Here is a 21,518-nt window from a genome sequence, read left to right as displayed (position 1 = left end):
CCTTGCCGTGGGGGCTGTGGTCGGTTTGTCATCCTAAAAGACCTAATTTCCAGAACTTTCAACTGATTCGAACAAAATTGTTTCTCGAAATTTTCAGTGAATGTGTTTGGATAAATCGTGAGCATGAGAGGGGGTTATTTACCCTCAAGTCACTTTTGACTATTAAAAAGGGCACTAGCCATTTCAGTTTCAAATCGAATGAACCCTTTTTGAGGTTTCTACGACAACGCTTTCTATAAAAACTTTATATACCCCCAGGGTATAACTTAAAAGCCTTTCTCTGAGAGCTGTGGTGGGGGGGAGGGGTAGTCATCCTTAAAGACCTAATTTCCAAAGCTTTCGACTAAGTTAAATAAAATAGCTATCTAACAATTTTTATTGTATGTGTTTGGGGAAAAGGTGGGCGTGAGAGGGGGGTTAGTTGCCCTCAAATCACTTTCGACTATTAAAAAGGGCACTAGCCCTTTGAGTTTTCAATCGAATGAGCCTTTTTTCAAGTTTCTACGACAAAGGTTTTAATAAAGACCTTATATTCCCCCAGGGCATAACTTATAACCCTTGCCCTGAAGACTTTGCGGGGAGTGTCCCGCTCAAAGGTATAATTTTCTTAACTTTAAACTGCGTGGAACGAAATGGCTATCTCAAAGTTTTGATTGGATGTGTTTTGGGAAATGGTGGGCGTGGAAGGGGTGTTAGTTGCCTTCCACTGACTTTCGACTATTAAAAAGGGCACTAGCCATTTCAATTTCAAATCGAATGAACCCTTTTTGAAGTTTCTACGACAATGCGTTCTATAAAAACCTTTAATGCCCCCAGGGATCAACTTACAACCCTTGCCCTGAGGGCTCTGGGGGGGGGGGTTGTCATCCTCAAAGACCTAATTTCAAGAATTTTCAACTATGTTGAAAAAAATGGCTATCTTAAAATTTTGATTGAATGTGTTTGGGGAAAAGGTGGGCATGAGAAGGGTGTTAGTTGTCCTCCAATCACTTTCGACTATTAAAAAGGGCACTAGCCCTTTGAATTTCCAATCGAATTAGCCTTTTTTGAAGTTTTTTTTTGAGGCTATCTGAAAATTTTGATTGGATGTGTTTGGAGGAATGATGGGCGTAAGAGGGGGGTTAGTTAACCTCCAATCACTTTCGACTATTAGAAAGGGTACTAGCTCTCTCAATTTCCAATTGAATGAGCCCCTTTTGAAGTTTTACGAAAACTCTATCTCTAAAACCCTTATATGCAACAGAGCATAACTTATAACCTTTGCCCTGGGGGCTCTGGGGGGTTTGTCATCCTTATATACAAAATTTCCAGAATTTTCAACTACGTTAAACAAAATGGCTATCTCTAAACTTTGATTGAATGTTTTTGGGGAAGTGGTGGGCGTGAGAGGGGGGTTTTCATTCTGAAATACATAATTTCCAGAACTTTCAACTATGCTGAACAAAATAGATATCTCAAAATTTTGATTGGATGGGTTTGGGAAAATGGTGGGCGTGAGAGGAACGTTAGTCGCTCTCTAATCCCTTTCAATTATTAAATAAGGCGCTAGCCCTTTCAATTTCCAATTGAATGAGCCCTTTTGAAGTTTCTATGATAACACTTTCAATAAAAACCTTATATGCCCCCAGGGCATAACTTACAACCCTTGCCCTGAGGGCTGTGGTGGGAGGGGTTGTCATCTTTAAAGACCTAATTTACATAACTTTCTACTACGTTGAATGCAATGGCCATCTAAAAATTTTGATTGGATGTGTTTCGGAAAATGGTGGGCGTGAGAGGGGCGTAAGTCGCTCTCCAATCATTTTCGACTATTAAAAAGGGCACTAGCCATTTCAATTTCCAATCGAATGAGCCATTTTTGAAGTTTCTACGACAACTCTTTCTATAAGAACCTTATATGCCCCCAGGGCATAACTTATAGCCCTAGCCCTGAGGGCTATGGGGTTTGTCATCCTCAAAGACCTAATTTCAAGAATTTTCAACTACGTTGAACAAAATGGCTATCCTAAAATTTTGATTGGATGTGTTTGGGGGAAAGGTGGGCGTGAGGGGGGTTAGTTGCCTTCAAATCGCTTTCGACTATTAAAATGGGCAATAGCCATTTCAATTTTCAATCGAATGAGCCCTTTTTGAAGTTTCTACGACAACGCGTTCTATAAAACCTTATATGCCCCCAGGGCATAAATTACAGCCCTTGCCCTGAGGGCTGTAGGGGGGGGTTGCTCTCAAATCAATTTCGACTATTAAAAAGGTTACTAGCCATATTAATTTCCAATCGAATGAGCCCTTTTTGAATTTTCTACGACAACACGTTCTATAGAAACCTTATCTGCACCCAGGGCATAACTTACAACCCTGGCCCTGAGGGCTTTGGGGGGGTTGTCATCCTCAAAGACCTAATTTCCATAACTTTCAACTACGTTGAACAAAATGGCTATCCTAAAATTTTGATTGCATGTGTTTGGGGGAAAAGTTGGGCGTGAGAGGGGTGTTAGTTGTCCTCTAATCACTTTCGACTATTAAAAAGGGCACTAGCCCTTTGAATTACCAGTCGAATGAGCCTTTTTTGAAGTTTCTACGCTTTCCATAAAAACCTTATATGCCCCCTTGGTATAACTTACAACCCTTGCTCTGAGAGCTGTGGGGGAGTGTCCTCCTCAAAAACGTAATTTCTATCTGGAAATCAACTACGCTGACCAAAAACTATCTCAAGAATTTGATTGGATGTGTTTCGGGAAACGATGGGCTCTGGAAGAGGTGTTACTTGCCTTCCAATCACTTTCGACTATTAAAAAGGGCACAAGCAACTCCAATTTCCAATCTAATGAGCCTTTTTGGAATTTTCTACAACAAATTCTTCGATACGAAGTGCCCTGGTCTAAAAAAAATAATAATAATACATTGTGCCAACATCGTTCTTAAATGCCACCAGGGCATAACTTACATCCCTTTCCCTGAGGGCTAGAGGGGGGGGGGCTGTCATGCTCAAAGACCCAATTTCCATAATTTTCTACTACGTTGAACAAAATGACTATCTGAAATTTTTGATTGGATGTGTTTGGAGGAATGGTGGGTGTGAGAGGGGGGTTAGTTAACCTCCAATCACTTTCTACTATTAAAAAGGGCACTAGCCCCCTCAATTTCCAATTGAATGAGTCCCTTTTGAAGTTTTACGACAACTCTATCTATAAAACCTTTACATGCCCCCAGGGCATAACTTACAACCTTTACTCTGGGGGCTCTGGGGGGTTTGTCATCCTTAAACACATAATTTCCAGAATTTTCAACTATGTTAAACAAAATGGCTATCTCTAAACTTTGATTGAATTTTTTGGGGGAAATGGTGGGCCTAAGAGGGGGGTTAATTACTCTCCACTCACTTTCGACTATTAAAAAGGGCAATTTCAATTTCCAAATGAGCCCTTTTTGAAATTTCTACAACAAATTTCCATATAAACCTTATATGCCCTCAGGGCATAACTTGCAACCCTTGCACTGAGGGCTGTGAGAGGGTTATCATCCTAAAACACCTAATTTCCAGAACTTTCAACTACGTTGAACAAAATGGATATCTCAAAATTTTGATTGGATGGGTTTGGGGAAATGGCGGACATGAGAGGGGCGTTAGTTGCTCTTCAATCACTTTCAACTATTGAAAAAAGCACTAGCCCTTTCAATTTCCAATTGAATGAGCCCTTTTGAAGTTTCTGCGACAACGCTTTCAATAAAAACCTTATATACCCCCAGGGCATAACTTACAACCCTTGCCCTGAGAGCTCTGGGGGGGAGGGGTTATCATCCTTAAAGACCTAATTTACAAAACTTTTAACTACGTTGAATGTAAATGGCTATCTAAAAATGTTTATTGGATGTGTTTGGAGAAAAGGTGGGCGTCAGAGGGGGGTTAGTTGCCCTCAAATCACTTTCGACTATTAAAAAGGGCACAAGCCCTTTGAATTTCCAATCAAAAGAGCCCTTTTTCCAGTTTCTACGACAAAGATTTCAATAAAAACCTTATATGCCCCCAAGGCATATTTTATAACCCTTGCCCTGAAGACTGTGGGGGGAGTTTCCTGCTCAAAGGTACAATTTCCTGAACTTTAAGCTGCGTGGAACAAAATGGCTATCTTAAAATTTTGATTGGATGTGTTTGGGGAATTGGTGGTGGTGGAAGGGGTATTAGTGGCTTTCCAATTACTTTCAACTATTAAAAAGGATACTAGCCATTTCATTTTCTAATCGAATGAACCCTTTTTGAAGTTTTTACGACAGCGCGTTCTATAAAAACCTTATATGCCCCCAAAGCATAACTTACAACCCTTGCCCTGAGGGCTGTGGGGGTTTGTCATCCTCAAAAACCTAATTTTCAGAACTTAAAACTACGTTGAATAAAATGGCTATCTCAGATTTTGATTGGATGTGTTTGGGGAAAAGGTGGGCGTGAGAGGGGGGTTAGTTGCCCTCCAATCACTTTCGACTATGAAAAGGGGCACTAACCCTTTGAATTTCCAATCGAATGAACCTTTTTTGAAGTTTCTACGACAACGCCTTCTATAAAAACCGTATATGCCCCCAGGGCATAACTTGCAACCCTTGCCCTGAAGGCTGTGGGGGAGTTTTCTTCTGAAAAACATAATTTATATCTGGAAATCAACTACGCTGAACAAAATGGCTATCTCAAAGTTTTGATTGGATGTGTTTCGGGAAATGGTGGGCGTTGAAGGGGTGTTTGTTGCCTTCCAATCACTTTCGGCTATTAAAAAGGGCACAAGCCACTCCAATTTCCAATTGAATGAGCCTTTTCGAAGTTTCTATGACAACTTCTTCGATATGATGTGCCCCGTTCTAAAGGGAAAAATAATAAATAATACATTGTGTCAACATCGTTCTTATATACCCCCAGGGCATAACTTAAAACCCATGCCCTGAGGGTTTTGTGGGAGTGCCCTCCTCAGAAACATATTTTCTATTTTGAAATCAACTACGCTGAACAAAATGGCTATTACAAAATTTTGATTGGAAATGTTTTTGGGAATAATGGGCGTGAGGGGACTAGCTGCCCTCCAATCATTTTCGACTATTAAAAAGGGCTCTAGCCATTCCAATTTCCAATCGAATGAGCCCTTTTAGAAATATCTACGACAACTCCTTCGATACGAAGTGCCCTGGTCTAGGACCACGAAAAAAATAATACATTGTGCCAACATCGTTCTTTACTTAGGCAGCGCGATTGCTCTGCCTATGATAGATAAAAAACCAAGTTTTTTCAACTGAAAGTAAGGAGCAACATTAAAAATTAAAACGAACAGAAATTTTTACGTATATGAGGGGTTTATCCCCTCGTCAATACCTCACTCTTTACGCTAAAGTTCGAATTTTGTTCCAATTCTTTAAGAATGACCCTTGAATCACAAAGGCCATTTAATTAGAATAAATGGTTCTTTTGAAAGTACTAAAAAAACTTTAAAGTAAAGAGTGAGACATTGACGAGGGGGATAACCCCCTCATATACGTAATAATTTTGGTTCATTTTCAGTTTTAATGTTGCTCCTTACTTTCAGTTGAAAAAACTTATTCTTTTTTCATTTAATTTCTGATCATTTTTTAAATAATGCTGGGAAATCCGGCACCCCCTTCATAGAAAATTCCATTTCCCCATGAAAAATTCCTCCATGGAAAAATCTTCCCATGTAACAACCTTCCGCTCCCCAACCAGAAAAATTCCCCCTTGAAATGTCTGTATACTTCCCAATAATCAATACTATATGTAAACAATGGGCAAAGTTCATAACTTTCTGCCCTTCCCCCGGGGACTGTGGGGGATTAAGTCATCCTCAAAGACATAGTTATTAGATTTTTCGACTCTGCTTAACAAAATGGCTATCTCAAAATTTTGATCGGGTGACTTTGGGAAAAAATGAGCGAGTGAGGAGGCCTAGTTGGCATCCAATTTTTTGGTTACTTAAAAAGGGCCCTAGGACTTATAACTTTCGTTTGAATGAGCCCTCAAGAGATACTCTAGGACCACTGGATCGATACGATCACCCCTGAAAAAAAAAAAAAAAATAAACATGCATCTGTGGTCTTTCTTCTGGCAAAAATACAAAATTCTACATTTTTGAAGATATGAGGTTGAAACCTCTACAGTAGGGTTCTCTGATACGCTGAAGCTGACGGTGTGATTTAATTATAAGATTCATTAAGATTCCATGAATTTTAGGGAGTGTTTCCCCCTTTTTAGAAAATAGGCAAATTTTCTCAGGCTCGTAACTTTTGATGGGCGAGACTAAACTGGATGAAACTTATATATTTGAAATCAGCATAAAAATCCAATTCTTTTGATGTATCTATCAAAATTCTGTTTTTTAGAGTTTCGGTTGCTGTTGAGGCGGGTCGCTCCTTACTTACAGTTCGTTACCACCAACTGTTTTATCACCTGAGCTTTGTTTGATTTAATATTACAAAGCCGACGAACAATCAAGGTCACTTTTCTCTGTCGTGTCCGATATTTCCCTTTCTATGTCGACAATAAAATAGAAAATAGAACACATTATTTGGTGATAATTTCAAATTTATTATTATTTGAACTAAATTAACCAATTGACAGCTTTTATTCAGCTAATTAAAAGATTCTAAGCTCCTTGCTGTCCATGGACAGCATCAAACTATCTTAAAAAAATTCATTCACCTTTCATTTTGATTTTGAGATTTCCGTTTCAACAGGGAAAGAACGGACCTCTCTATTTGTCATTTAAAGACGACAAAAGGTCGGTAGATCATTAATACTTTACAAATAAAATTCAGCTATACTGAAATAAAAGTAAATAAAACGGCAAAATTCGCTATCGTGTTGACAGAAATACAAATTCAAACTTATACTACTACTACTATGAAGAACTCACTACAGCACCAAGCCACCGGTGGCCCACACAGCTGCGCACGCTCCTCCTCCACCTCAATCAATTCAAAGCCCGCCACTTTACACCCTCCCATAAAGTTCCAATTTTCCTTAAATCTTTCCTTACAACATCCTCCCACCCAAACCGGGGAAGACCTGCTTTTTGTTTGGCCCTAGACGGTCGACCGAAAAGGAATATCAATGGCAATATGTCATCCTTCATCCGCAGAACGTGCCCTAGGCATATCAACCATTCTCTGATTATAGCCCTAGAAAACGCAGCTCTGTTTCATACTTTTCTGACGAAGTGCTCTTTCAACTCTTTTTTTTTCAGGTCGAATGGTATTTGCTGGATACAACGATTATACCGTTAATGTGTGGGACACATTAAAGAGCGTCAGATTAACGATACTATACGGACATGAAAATCGAGTCTCTTCTTTGAAAATCTCACCAGACGGAACATGCTTTGCAACAAGCTCCTGGGATTATACAATTCGGGTATGTTTCACATAAAGCTAGGAAAATCACGAAAATTTTCCCCACCAAAGCAAGCAAGGCATATATACAATAACACACATATGCTGAAAATAACTTTGAAGGCTGTCTAGGTCAGCAACAACCAAACAGGGTCTGCTTGCTCTATTCCCTGTAACTTATAGTATATAATATATATATATACATATATATATATATATATATATATATATATATATATATATATATATATATATATATATATATATATATATATATATATATATATATATATATATATATATATATATATATATATATATATATATATATATACATAGATATATATATCGAAATAATAAAACTTTACTGCCTTCCGTATGTGGTATCGATTGACAGTTTGCTAAGAATATGCCTATGAAAATACAACATTTAGAATTAAAAAAAAAGAAAAACGTTAAAACATTTACTGCAAGACTTCAAACTATATTTTCACATTACTGGTTCAAACCGAACTACCGTAGAAATTTTCTAAACAAAGTAATGTTAAATATAAAATCCAAACAGACTTCTCAAGCTTAGTATGCCCAGCACTGTCGTTGTATATTTCCTTGACGGCTTGGTACTCTGAAAATACCATATGACGTTTGTTGGAGATGTATATTCTACCCTCGGATTAGGTGTGCTCACTGCCAGCTCCACGGGCTTGAAGAGTGTATTTAGCAGCAGCTGGTTTTGATCTTCTGCGGTCAGCAGCAAGTTTTGGAATTTGAATGTGAACAGAAGCGTGATTGGCCATACCCACCAGTGATGCCAAACGTGGTACAATTGTACCATTTTGGTATATTTCACCTCTACTGGTACAGTTTAGTACAAGCCCACAAAATATGGTACATTTTGCAAAAATATACTACAATGTGATACAATTCAGTATTTTTGTACTGATGTTTGTATTCTTTCATTTATAAATAATTTCATTTCACCCTGATCTTGTTCGCCATAGTCAAGATAAGAGACAGACAAGTAGTCAGCGGTCACCTCTTTTCCTTTCTTCGTAAATAGACGCTTCCGACTTCCAAAAGTCAGTCAAAAACATCTCTCTGTCTATCAAGTCTTACCGACTGAAAATGAAAAGGTTAACAATGAAGCTATAATGACACGTTAGATTCGTGGTCAGGAATCTTTCAACATTGCCAAGAAAGGACAGTTTTTTCAAGCCTATTGGAAGACAGAAACCTCAGAGTAAAATTTTACGCATTGACAAAAATCAGTCTCCCACTCCTACAGGTCCTATAATTGAGGTTTCTTGTAGCCAACGGCCAACAACGAGCTCCCAGAATGTTAATGGTTATTTAGTTAGAAGAACTCCAAAAACAGTGAGAAAAAAAGCATGGCCATAAGTAGTACTAAGAACAGTGAAGAAGAATCTCAAATATCTTCACCTATTTTGACCAATATTAGAGAACAGTATTCTGACGTGGAAGTTTTTGATCGAGACAAAAATATATGAAACAATCTGATTGTTGGGAGTATTATTCCAGATTCAGAGTTCAGCCGCTCTGTAAGCACTGCTGTAACAAGGGAAGAAGAAATTCAGTTAGATAGCTCAGCTGTTGTTGCTAGCTGTAGCAACAGTTTAGAAGATGACGGAACGCCTTCAGTTACTGATGAAGCGGAATCGCACGTTGGAACAGCTGCTGGAGCTAAAAGAGCTACCACAAGGAAACAGACAAACAAAAAAAAGTTACACCAAATTGGAATATTGACCTTGAGGGTAAACATTACATCGGCAAAGGGCATACAGGGCAGCCTCACTGTATTTTGCGTAATACTGACTTTTCAGGTTGTAGTTTTCATATTAGGCGCCACCTGAGCAATCCTACTCATTTAAAAAAGGTGTGTGCAACGCTTAGTTTTGCTCCCATGTTACAGCTCTCAATAGATAGTATAAAAAAGAATAACAGGCTTGTAAAAAGTCAGAAAATCAGACAGGCTCAACGGATTTTAAGTGGATTTCTGGCGAGGCAAAACTTGGCAATCAATGTTATGAAAGAGCTTCCAGAAACCTTAAAGAGAGCATTTCCTGACTCGGAAATAGTAAAAAGTGTTCGGTGTGTTCGTACAAAAACTACACATGTGATCAATAAAATATTTGAAGAAGTAGCAAATTTTGACCTGTGCAACCTGATGAGAAAAAACTGTTTTTCGGTTGTCATTGACAAAAGTACTGATGTGAGTAATTCGAAAAGCCCAGTTGCTATTATTCGACATGTCGATGAAGTGAAGGAAGCTAAGAATGATGGATGGATAAAAGTTGTGAAGGATCATTCTTGAAATTGGTTGAAGTAAAGCAGTGCACAGCTAAAGATCTATATACCGTGTTGATAAAAATTCTGTTTGAAGAGATTGGAGTGCCAAAGCGTAATCTGTTTGGTTTTGCATCAGATAATGCATCTGTGATGATGAGGGGACAAGGGAGTGTGCAAGCAAAGCTTTCGCTGGATTTACCAAACCTATTTGTTCTTGGGTGTACATGCCACTCCACTCCATTTGTGTGCCAGTGCAGCAAGTCATAAGCTACCTACAGACGTCGAAGAATTCTGTCAAGACCTCTAAAATTACATTGATTGAAGCCCTAAAATGGCTGGTGAGTTTGTCGAAATACAGAAAATCATTGAGCTTGACTGACAAAGGATCCTGTGCCATGTCACAACTAGGTTGCTTTCCTGACTTCCAGTTATTATGCGTTATCTCGAACAATGGGATTGTTTGATACTTTTCTTTCAGAGTGAAAGCTTTAAAGAAGGAAACAAGCCACAGCTATACTCTAAAAATTGCTGTTCTCTGCATTCAAAGCTTATTTTTCTTTTCTCACATATATATTACTATTTATTAGTGACCCTAATCGGTTGTTTCAGTTGGAGGATACCCAAATTCACATATTGTACAATGGACTTAGTGAGCTGTATAAAGTGATTATCAACCATACTATGAAGCCAAGCTACGTGGAGACGACATAAGCACCTTTGATACAGTTCAGGAACCCACAGCCCTTTCGAGACATGAAAGAAGTAGACTTTGGCAGTCGTGTAAAGTTTATATTTATCAACAACAAAAAAAACTGCAACTGCCTTAAAAACAGTGTGTACGGATTACATGATAGAATTGAGCGACGAAACAAGGAAAAATTTTTCAGTTCAAAATAATCGTCAGCTAAAAGCTTAGACAGATAGGACCCAAAGATAGCTATGTTTCGTGACCACTCAAACTTAAGTATTGTCCCACAACTTGTACAGTTTCTAAGTTTGGCAAAAGAGACTGATGTGGAAAACATTGCCAAAGATTGGGAAAAGCTACCATTTTGCGCTGATCTTGAGAAATGTGTAGATTCTGACCCAGTTTATTTCTGTCTTAAAGTATTAGAACGATGTGATGGTCCTCAAGTCAAAAGTTTCCCGTTTCTGGGTGAATTCATGATGAAAATCCCTATCCTACCGTATTCTTCTGCTTCTGCCGAGAGGGCCTTTTCAGCTACTAATTTAAACAAAATAAAATTGAGAAATAAACTCGGCTTTTCTACTCTTAAGGCTGTACTGGATGCTAGACGATTTGTTAGCAAGGACTGGAAACCCCCCATGAGCATGGTGTTACACCCTAACTGGCGAAATATTGGAAAAAGGTACAGATTAACTGCAATTGTAAGTGCTGCCATGGCTTCTGATTTAGATAGTGATGTTTAATGTCATATTTTTGGCCATTTTTTTTTATGTATTAAATAGAAAAAAAGTTTTTTTTAACAGAAAGTAAGGAACGACGTTAAAACTTAAAACGAACAGAAATTATTCCGTATATGAAAGGGGCTGTCGCCTCCTCAACGCCTCGCTCTTTACGCTAAAGTTTTTTATTGTTTAAAAAAACAGAGTTAAGAGAAAGTCAAACTTTAGCGTAAAGAGCGAGGCGTTGAGGAGGGGACAGCCCCTTTCATACACGTAATAATTTATATTCGTTTTAAGTTTTAATATCGTTCCTTACTTTCAGTTAAAAAAAAACTTTTTTTTAGTTTAATTTTTGAACGTTTTTGAATTAATGCAGCTTTTGATTTTGTCTCACCGTACATGAATAATTAAAACAAAATTTGCATATTAATTTTACTTTTAGTTGGTTAAATGGCATTCTCGAAACTTGTCTAATTTTATTTACCAACGTTTTTATTAGTAATAAATATACGTAACTTACGAATTAACTTACGTAACGATTTTCTATATTCATATATTTTTAATACGTATATTAGGGGGCTCGCCCCCTAGTCAATACCTCGCTCTTTAAGCTAAAGTTTGAATTTCGTTCCAATTCTTTAAAAATGACCCCTTAATCACAAAGGCCGTTATTTAGAATAAATAGCTCTTATGAAAGTACTAATAAATATTTGGCTTAAAGAGCGAGGTACTGACTAGAGGGTGAACCCAATAATACACGTAATATTTTCTGTTCGTTTTAAGTTTTGATGTTACTCCTTATTTTCAGTTGGAAAACTTGATTCTTTTTTATATTTAATTTCTGATCTTTTTTTTAAATAATGCTAGGAAATCCGGCACCCCCTTCATAGCAATGTCCCTTCCCCCATGAAAACTTCCTTCATGGGAAGATCTTCCCAAATAACACCCGACCCAACCACCCCCCTACTACCAGAAAAAATCCCCTTTAAAAACATCTGTATATTTCCTAATAACCAATACTATATGTTAACATTGGGTAAAGTTCATAACTTTCAGCCCCCCCCCCGGGACTTTGGGGGATTAAGTCATCCTAAAGGACATACTTATCATATTTTCAACAATGCTGAACAAAATGGCTATCTCAAAATTTTTATCGGGTGACTTTGGGAAAAAATGAGCATGGGAGGAGGCCTAGTTGCCCTCCATTTTTTTGGTCACTTAAATAGGGCACTAGAGCTCTTAATTTCGGTTCCAATGAGTCCTCCCACAATATTCTAGGTCAACTGGGTCAATACGATCACCCCTGAAAAAAAAAAAAAAAAAAAAACAAACAAAAAAATAAACACGCATCCGTGATCTTTCTTCTGGCAAAAAAAATGCAAAATTCCACATTTTTGCAGATAGGACTTTCAAGCATCTACAGTAGGGTTCTCTGACAAGCTAAATATGATGTTGCGATTTTCATTAAGATTCTATGACTTTTAGAGGGTATTCCCCCTTTTTTCAAAAATCAGACAGATTTTCTCAGGTGCGTAACTTTTGATGGGTAGGACTAAACTTGATGAAGCTTATATATTTGAATTTAGCATTGAAATTTGATTCTTTTGATGTATCAATTGGTACCAAAAACCGTTTTTTAGAGTTTCGGTTACCATTGAGCCGGGTCGCTCCTTACTTACAGTTCGTTACCACGAACTGTTTGATAGTTTTTGTTGTATAGAATAGTTGGAACCTCAGATAACTCAAAGTTATAAACCCAGTTCCAGTTTTAAAAATAAAAGATGCCATTATCTATATTTTTAAGCTGATTTAAGAAATAACCCCTAAAGTCACTTCTTTAATAAGTCCCAATTTGAAAAGAAATTTTTTCCTGTTTTGTTTGTAGGCGGTGGCGTATATTAGGGGAGGGCTACAAAAGCCATCATCCCCTCCATCGAGATCTTTATATAAGGCAAATGGGGGATTTGTATGCAAAGTATTAAATAGAAAAACAGGTCCCAGAAACTGGTTTTAGGCAATTTTATGTAAGAATACAAGGTTAAAATTTTGATTTTACCCCCTGATTTGTATTAAAATCGTCATTTGGGACCAATTTCAGGGCGGTGCTGTAAACGGTCGTAAATGACCGAAAAACATCGACTTCTTTTGGCATTTAGTAAAATGTTACTGTAGTAATATATGTTACTCAGAGCAATTTCTTCAAGTACTGTCAGGAATAATGAACTGTATTAGAAGATATAAAAAAAAAACGAAGGAATGGAAAAAGAAAGTGAATGAAAATTTCGTATACAAAATGTTCATAGATAGTACTGTACGTCATTGACGATTCACGTGTTACGCGAAGCGTAACACGTGAAAAAAATGAGATATAGTACAATTTTTTTTCTTTGGTACATTTTTCTTGCGATTTGTGGTACATTTTGTTTTGAAGTGTTGGTAACACTGGTACCCACGTTAGATGGGCAGAAATTCAAATATCCAAGACAATAATTGTGGGAAAAGGGAATACGCTCCTCAATTTCATTGACTGCATTTATCAAATGAATATAAACAGCTTAAAGGTACACCACCCCTTTACATAGAGATTACTATTAAATTATCTTTGTTGTTCAAGCAAACCAAAAAGATCTTAGCATCATTATGGTAAATACCACGGCCAGTTAACTAGTACCGGCAAACATTGGCAACCTGGAAGAAGCGATTGCCCTCTTTGAATAAAAAATGATTACCAATTGACTGTTGTTAGACTTCTTTGATCATGCCATTGAGAGGAAAGTATTCACCCTTGGGTTCCACCTCAAGACCATTAAGGGTAAATGAAACTTTTTATTTCATCTGTTTGTACTGAGCTTCTGTGAAGCAGGGACTGAATTGGTATCCTTGAAGAGAATGGCCTTAAAGAGAACACGGAAGCAGATGACAAACTTGCTATCAGGATCGAAATCTCCGAGAGTGTAAACATCACCAAACTCACCAAGCAGGTGAGAGTCATTTGTAGTAAATCAATCGATAAGTGGATCAAAGAGAGGAGCAAAGAAATTGTAAAACCCCGCATCAGGGGCATAGGTACCCACTTCAGGATCAAGATCATCATCCCCATGTCTGGATAACGTCAAGAAGACTAGCTCCAAGGTTTGTTTTCAGAATTATAAGCTGATCGAAGACCTATGTTTTTCAAGTGCGCCAGTATCAACCATGGTTTCTTAGAAAGTCTTGAAAAAAAACAACCTTTTAGACAAGCTGAAGAATGAAACAATATATGCAACTTTTTTCTTAAAAAAAAAACTGTGCTATTGTATTCCCTTATTTGCGATCGCTATTATATGTATGAATGTACGTATATGTTAGAATTTATACAGCCTAATTTTGATTCTAATTCAATTTCTCTGTGGCAATTGCTGTCAAACGTCGTATGACGTTTCTAACATGAAAAAGGTGGTAGATCAGTCGATATTAGACTTGCAGCTGCAACAGTACCATAGAGGCAAAACTGAACATTTGTGAGGCGAGGACTCTAAGATTCTACTAAAACTTATAATACATATAAATAAATAAATAAATATATATATATAAATATATATATATACATATATATATATATATATATATATATATATATATATATATATATATATATATATATATATATATATATATATATATATATATATATATATATATATATTATGGATCAATTTTTAAGTAAGTTATTTATTTTATTTTATATTACGTTTTGCTAATGGCACCTAGTGGTTACAATAACCAAAATATTCGCATAGGTTGTTTTCACTGTGGTGTTAGCTGTCTTCACAAAATTCCTCGTCATCTTCTTTTATTTTTTTTAATTGGAATCAGTATTAAAAGTAAATCTGTCAACATAAAAATAAACAAAGTTGAATCTAAAAACCTTGTCTTCAGCAGTTGCTGAAGGGCTTGAAAATATTTAATTTTGTGTTATAGCAACTGTGAGCTAAATTGAACTGACTCTAATTTAGTGCATTAAGCTTGTATACCCGAAAATTACCATAGCAGGTTGGTTGTGCAATAGCTTCCTGGGCTTGGCAATTTTTTGTCATTTGGACATAGACTAATCCTGACAGTCATTAGGGATATAGCTATCTAATTGTATACAATCAACAAACAATAACAAGTAATAAACAATGAGAGCAGATGCAACATCCTATACATCTCAGACAAGTTTTTTTTACGTTTCTATCTTTTTCTCCTTTCCAATATCTCAGACAAATCTAGTGAGTAAACTGGAAGTTATTATTTTGATCTGTATAAATATATTAGTTTTAATTTTAATACTTTAGTGTCTATGCTAATGACGACCGCTGTATATGTGGTCGAAATATCCAAACTTCAGACAATCAGAGCCTGTATTTCCAAAGGTCCTCTTTCTGGACTTGATCCATTTTAGTTGTGTAACATTTATCCGGTTTTCAGTCCATTCTCAGCCTTATGATCTTAAACACTTTCATTCATTATTTTTATTTCTTTTCTAGGTCTGGGGATAAGAGAAACTGAAGATTTTGTCTTGATTCTTTTATGGTATTTGTATTTACTTTTTGTTATTCGTTATACAATCGATGTAAAAAGGAAAATAAATGTGGTAAATCGTAGTTGTTCACACTTAGTCTTCTTGCATCCTTGTCTTTTCGTAAACCCTTTTTACAAGTGACTAAGCAAGCAGAAAATATTAAAAAACTAAGTTATCAAACTTTCAAATGGGCTACTAAGAGAAATCTGAAAGAGCAATGTTAAGAGAAGAGCAGAAAATAAAACACCAGAAAGAAAAAGAGACGCAACAAAGTTATAACACGGAAAAAGAAAGGAAGGGGTGATTTAGATAAAAAACAACAAATATAGAATACAGATAACGAAGAAAGAAGACGGGAAATAGTAAATGAAAAAAATCTGAAGACTAACTATTATAAAGTAAATGCTACTTGTGACAATGTTGCCAAAACATATGCAATGAAACTTTAAAATCTAGGAACAATAAAATCCAGAGGAATCAAAGAAATCACTTTGAAAGATTGAAAAATAGTAAAATGACTGGTCTAAGTAAAAGAAACCACGCTTACACAAATCCACGAACAATACTAAACAGCGTACCCATACCTGAAAATAAAATTATAATACAAAGTTTTTCTTAAAATAGATTAATTAATTATTAATCAATCAAGTGCTACAAGCAAAAATAGGCTCAGGGAGCCAACAGAGACTTATTTTAATGAAGGGTTGCTGAAATATCAAATGACTTAGTCAAAATACCAAGCCTATTGGCCGAATAACTTTTTTACGTTTGTAATAATGTTTTAGTATTAATAAAATGTTTGAAATGATAGATGATTGAAAATGTAATACCACGTGAAGGAGATCGACACAATCCAGGTATGGATAAAAAAAGTTTTTTTAAGTGAAAGTAAGGAGGAACATTAAAACTTAAAACGAACATAAATTATTCCGTATATGAAAGGGACTGTCCCCTCCTCAACGCCTCGCTCTTTACGCTAAAGTTTTTTTTTGTTTTCAAAAATAGAGTCGTGAAAAAGAGTCTAACTTTAGCGTAAAGAGCGAGGCGGTGAGGAGGGGACAAACTAGCACTTTATTTTTGCAGAATAAAGTGCTAGTTTTCAATGATAAAAAGTTCTAAAACTTCAAATTCCTGAAACAGCTAGAAAAAACTCGGAACCACCTAGAACTTGGAGCCAAATTTTGAGAAATACATGATATGCGGATTTTTTTGGGCTCATTTTACTAACAATGGTGATCAAGATTTAAACTCAGGCTCTCGTCAAAACTTGTTTTTGAGTCGTATATTTTCGCAGCAGTTTCCTATATATCCGACGGATTTCACCTAGTCTGGGATACATTCAGTTCTTTTCATCCCATTTTAGAAAAATTAAGAATAGGCCTATCCTTTGGCTACTTTAGAAGACTTCTCAAATATCAAAGTTATTGTAGTCTACTGCGAATGTTCTGTAATATTGGATCACCAATTAGTGCTTTTTCGGGCAAAAGTTTTTTTCCAGGACATAGGGTTCTTTGAGGTCAATTTTTAAAAAATACGGCAATGTGAAAAATTCCCACCCCTCCAATTTTACCTGTGAGCTAGATGTGTGTGTTCTGAAGACGTTGTATACATGTTGGTTTAGTAGGCTTAAATTTACCCTAAGACTTTTTTACATTAGGTGACTGCCGATTACTCAAACCTTGAGTTGTAATTTGCTCAATATTGTCCGATCTGACGGGAATAATTTGTTATTAAACTTTTTTTCCTAAAAGTCATAAAATAGTTTGGGGCAGGCTAGTGTACAACCTACAACCTAGTAAAACACGTAAAAAAATATACTTATTGTTACTTTTTAGCAAAAGCCATTCTTTTTTCTTTGATTTAACTATAAGCAGCAGTGAAAAAGAAAAAGAGATTAAAAAATATAAACTACTATTTTAAACCCCCCTGATGTGTGTCGGGGAGGTTACCAGAAGTACCCTGCTGGCTCTCTCACACCACAACTGATGGTCCCAAGTCCATGTTAAGGGATGAGGGATGGTCGACAGGCTAATAACCTGTCACCATAAAAACCTACTTATTATGGAATCAGCAACTCGGAAATCGGACAGACACAATGATAACAGATAATGCGAGCTCCCCCCCCCCCGGACACAATTTTTGACGACGAAATACTCCGAATCGGATTCTGGAACGTGAGAACTTTGATGCAAGAAACACAGCATGGCAGAATTAGTAGTGCCATGAAGACCCTTGAAAATTACCATATCGAAATTGCTGCCTTATTAGAGACGTGCATTCCTGAATTTGGGCCTACCGACTGCGAGAACTACCATTTATTGTTTTCTGGAGAGGGGCAGATCAAAACTTTTGGACTGGTCCTCAAAATTGGTAAGGAAGCCAGGAAATCCGTCTCAGATTGGAAACCTGTTATTGACCGTATCTTAAGAGCGCGTTTTGTTGCTATGATTGCAAAGGTGACTATCATTGCGGTCCATACCCCTACTAACGAAGCGAGTGAACCAGAAAAAGATTCTTTCTACCAGCTGCTTAACGATTTTGCTCATAATGTCTACCGACCCGATATTCTGGTGATATATGGGGATTTTAACACGAAGGTTGGAAGTAACGCCCAATTTGCAACCAGTGATTGGCACAAACGGCTATGGTGATTTGAGTGAAAATAGTATACGTCTCATTGATTTTCGTGCTATGTATGAATTAATTGGTTGAAGCATTTGGTTTCCACACAAAACAGTTCATAAGTATACTCAAAATTCTCCCGATGGCAGGAACAAGAAATAAATAGACCTCATACCTATTAGTAAACGGAGAAGATTCCTGAAAGATGTTAAAACTTACTGCGGTGCAGATTGCTTCCCAGATCATAAACTTGTGATAGCAAAGTGCAAACTGAAGCTGAAGGTTGTAAAAAAACCTGCAACAATATTTTAAATTTTAATGTTAGAAAGCTTCATGATAAAGCTCTCCAGGTGAAATATAATCTTGCACTGGGAAACGGATTCGGTGACCTGGAACTTGAAAATTGTAGTATAGATGGACTCTAGGAGTCAGTGATGTAGCGTATTAAAGGCGTTGTTACCAAAATAGTTGGATACAAGAAGCTTAGGAAAGAAGAATGGATTAGTGAAGCTACTTGGCAGGTTATGAAGAAAATAGCAGATATAAAAGTACTTGTAGATATATATTCGTTTAGTCATCTCTGTGATATCCATTATCGTGATATTTTAAAAGAACAATATAAAAGTGCTGATAAAGAGGTAGAGAAGTCTGTAAGGGGCTTGGGGGATAAGACAGCATAAATCGAGAACCTAGCCACAGAAGCCGAACAAGCTTCAGGTCATTAAGATAGTAGAACTGTGCACATGTTAACCAAAAAAATAGCAGGCACTCAAACAGACGTCTGGCCATTTGTCAAAGATCTAAATGATCAGCTCCTGACCAGTTCAGAAGAAGTGACAGAACGGTGCAGACAATACTTTGCTGGTGTCCTCAACTGACCTGTCCCTCAGGAAACCTTTGGCATCCCAGATATGCCACTCTATAGTCTTAATATAAATTAAGGTCCAGTTAGTAGTCTTAATATATATTTGGGTCCAACACTACCTTGGTCCAGTAAGGTCCAAGATAGTGTTGGGCGATAATTTGATTAAACGAATTATCGATGTATCGATATTTTTACTTTTGATAACCTATATATCGAGTTCGGTGTTTCTTATAAATTTTTCTCAGATTTAGTCTTGGCTTTGCCAAAATTCAATAGATAATTGTAATTCAAGGGTATTTTCCCCAAAAAAATTTCACACTTGGGATAATATAACATGAAACAATAAAAAAAAATTCGATTACATAGATGAATATCATAGAAATTCAGATTTGGAAATACTCTGGCTTAGGAAAAAGAATTATAGCTTACTGCCACTTTTGGCAATTCAAAACAGCAACATTTCAGTATTTTCCCCTGGGAATTGGTTCTATTTTTTAGTGATTAATTAAAGAAACAAAACAAAAAAAAACATTAAGTTTTATCAAGTGAAAGTAAGGATCAGCATTAAAACTTAAAAGAAACAGAAATTATTCCGTATATGAGAGGGATGCCCCCATATGAGTTTTTTTTAGTCTTTTAAACAAGCTTCTTATTCTAACTAAACTCCTCTGAAAATTTCCACCGGACAATTTCCCCAGAATATATCTACATGTAAAATTGAATAGGTAAAGAGAAAGTAAGACAAATTTCATATAGGAGTTCTGGAAAATTATTCCATGTAAAATTTTCCCATGAAAGTTTATCCCTGGAAACTTCTCTACCTTTGGGAAATTCCCTTTCCCTACAAATGTCTGTTTACTTCGGAATAACAGATACTTTATGTGTACAATAGGAAAAATTCAAAACTTAAAGCCCTTTGCCCAGGTACTGTGGGTGCCAATATGATTTCCCTGGAACTAGTCCCTGAAACCACACCGAAAACTAGCGGCACACCGTCGAAAATCGTATAGCGCGCCGCCACCAAAAAGGCTTCAACGCGCAGCCGCCACCGCCGGAAATTTTAAGCACCGAATTATTTTCTGAGATTATTGAGAGGCAAACATAATGCAAAAATTTTGGATCCTCTCAAAATGTTTTTGAATCTACTCGTCAACTATGGAGTTTAGATTATCATTCACTTTTTTCTACCCTCTTTGCTACAATGCAATGTTATGTAATTAAAAAGATTTCGAATACTCCTGATATTCCTCAAATACCTAATTTATAAATGTTTTACCATATGCAGAAATGCAGGTATTCTATAAAGGCCTGAAAGCAAGGTGGAAATTTTTTAAAATTAAAGCCCCCTATCCCCCACCCAAAATGAGTTTATACATATGTACACGAAAACATGTACAAAGTGGAAGAGCTAAACTCCATAACATCGTTTTCCTAACATTGAAAAAAATTTCCTTTTCCTTCTTGAAAAAATTCAAATTTAAAATAGCAATAAATTCCTTAAAAGATTTTGTGATTTAGATGAGGTCCTTGATGCTGATGCTCAGTTGCCCATTGTGCAGGTTGCTGACGATCTGCCTCCTATGTTATAAAGATATGGACAATGCAGGTTCCTGGAACAGGATTAGCCCACAAGCTGGTATGCAACATATAGTATGATGCAATATTCAATACAAAAGCCCTCTGGCAAGACTTTTGTTCATAATTGGGAAACCTGACCATGTTGTAGATGATGAGGAATATGAATTAATGCGTGACCTTTGCTCTCGTCTACCAAATTTTTCTACTACAGTCGAGGCTACTGAGGGAGAATTTCTTCCTACCCTAAATGTTGCTCTGCTCTGGCGGGGCTTTCTAAAAGGTTACCTTGAAGAACAGCCTAATGATAGTAGCTGTATTTTGCTTCTGAAAAAAAATGTGAAAAACAGATTTGACTTACGCTTCCCAAGGATGATACCGTCTAAACCTTCTTGATGGTCACTGACAAGAAGGGAATTTTTGTTCAAAATGGTTAAGCCTAAGTACCAACATAAGGTACTTTATCACATCTACTGTAAGTGCTTTTTTGTCTAATCAACACTCCAGGTCCCTCCACTTCAACTTGTGGTGGGCATTTTAGTACAGTAGAAATTATTTTGTACGAAAAGGAGAGGGCCCTCAAAAAGCCCGAAGAAGAGGCTGTAATCTCTTGTCCTGTCAGTGCATCAGCTACCCCAATCAGTATTGGGAATATTGTAGCATTATCTATTATATTTCCTTGCTCTTGCTTGTGGATTGTTTGTGTATGCTTTTGCTTATATTGCCTGCTTGTACTTATTATGATTTTATTATAGCTGCTTGGGTCTTAATTAAACCATTGAATCGAATAATTCTACATGGTGTCAGAAGCCGTGGATATAA

The 21,518-nt window shown here is 36.7% G+C and overlaps 2 protein-coding genes and 1 pseudogene across 2 annotated transcripts in view; 2 read left to right on the top strand and 1 right to left on the bottom strand.

The window, feature by feature from the left end:
- Positions 1–15,724, top strand: part of LOC148948940 (guanine nucleotide-binding protein subunit beta-5-like) — a 230,864-nt gene extending 215,140 nt beyond the window's left edge. Inside the window, exons 4-5 of the mRNA XM_089094143.1 lie at positions 7,233–7,399; positions 15,600–15,724. Of these exons, the coding sequence (XP_088950269.1) occupies positions 7,233–7,399; positions 15,600–15,611 (179 nt within the window). The 3' untranslated portion in view covers positions 15,612–15,724. The remainder of the gene's footprint in view (positions 1–7,232; positions 7,400–15,599) is intronic.
- LOC148948941 (arginine kinase pseudogene) lies at positions 8,052–15,167 on the bottom strand (annotated as a pseudogene).
- A 2,096-nt stretch (positions 15,725–17,820) lies between the features above and the next one.
- On the top strand, positions 17,821–18,285 carry LOC148948939 (protein CFDP2-like). The gene has a single exon (XM_089095064.1). It carries the CDS (start codon positions 17,821–17,823, stop codon positions 18,283–18,285), a length of 465 nt encoding a protein of 154 aa, XP_088951190.1.
- Positions 18,286–21,518: the final 3,233 nt, after the last annotated feature.

The sequence above is a fragment of the Artemia sp. Qi Xiang Cuo genome, chromosome 9 (assembly GCF_049724085.1).
Source record: "Artemia sp. Qi Xiang Cuo chromosome 9, ASM4972408v1, whole genome shotgun sequence".
Taxonomy (NCBI): domain Eukaryota; kingdom Metazoa; phylum Arthropoda; class Branchiopoda; order Anostraca; family Artemiidae; genus Artemia; species Artemia sp. Qi Xiang Cuo.
The sequence above is the reverse complement of the archived record's forward strand: the minus strand, read 5'-3'. Positions and strand labels throughout refer to the sequence as shown.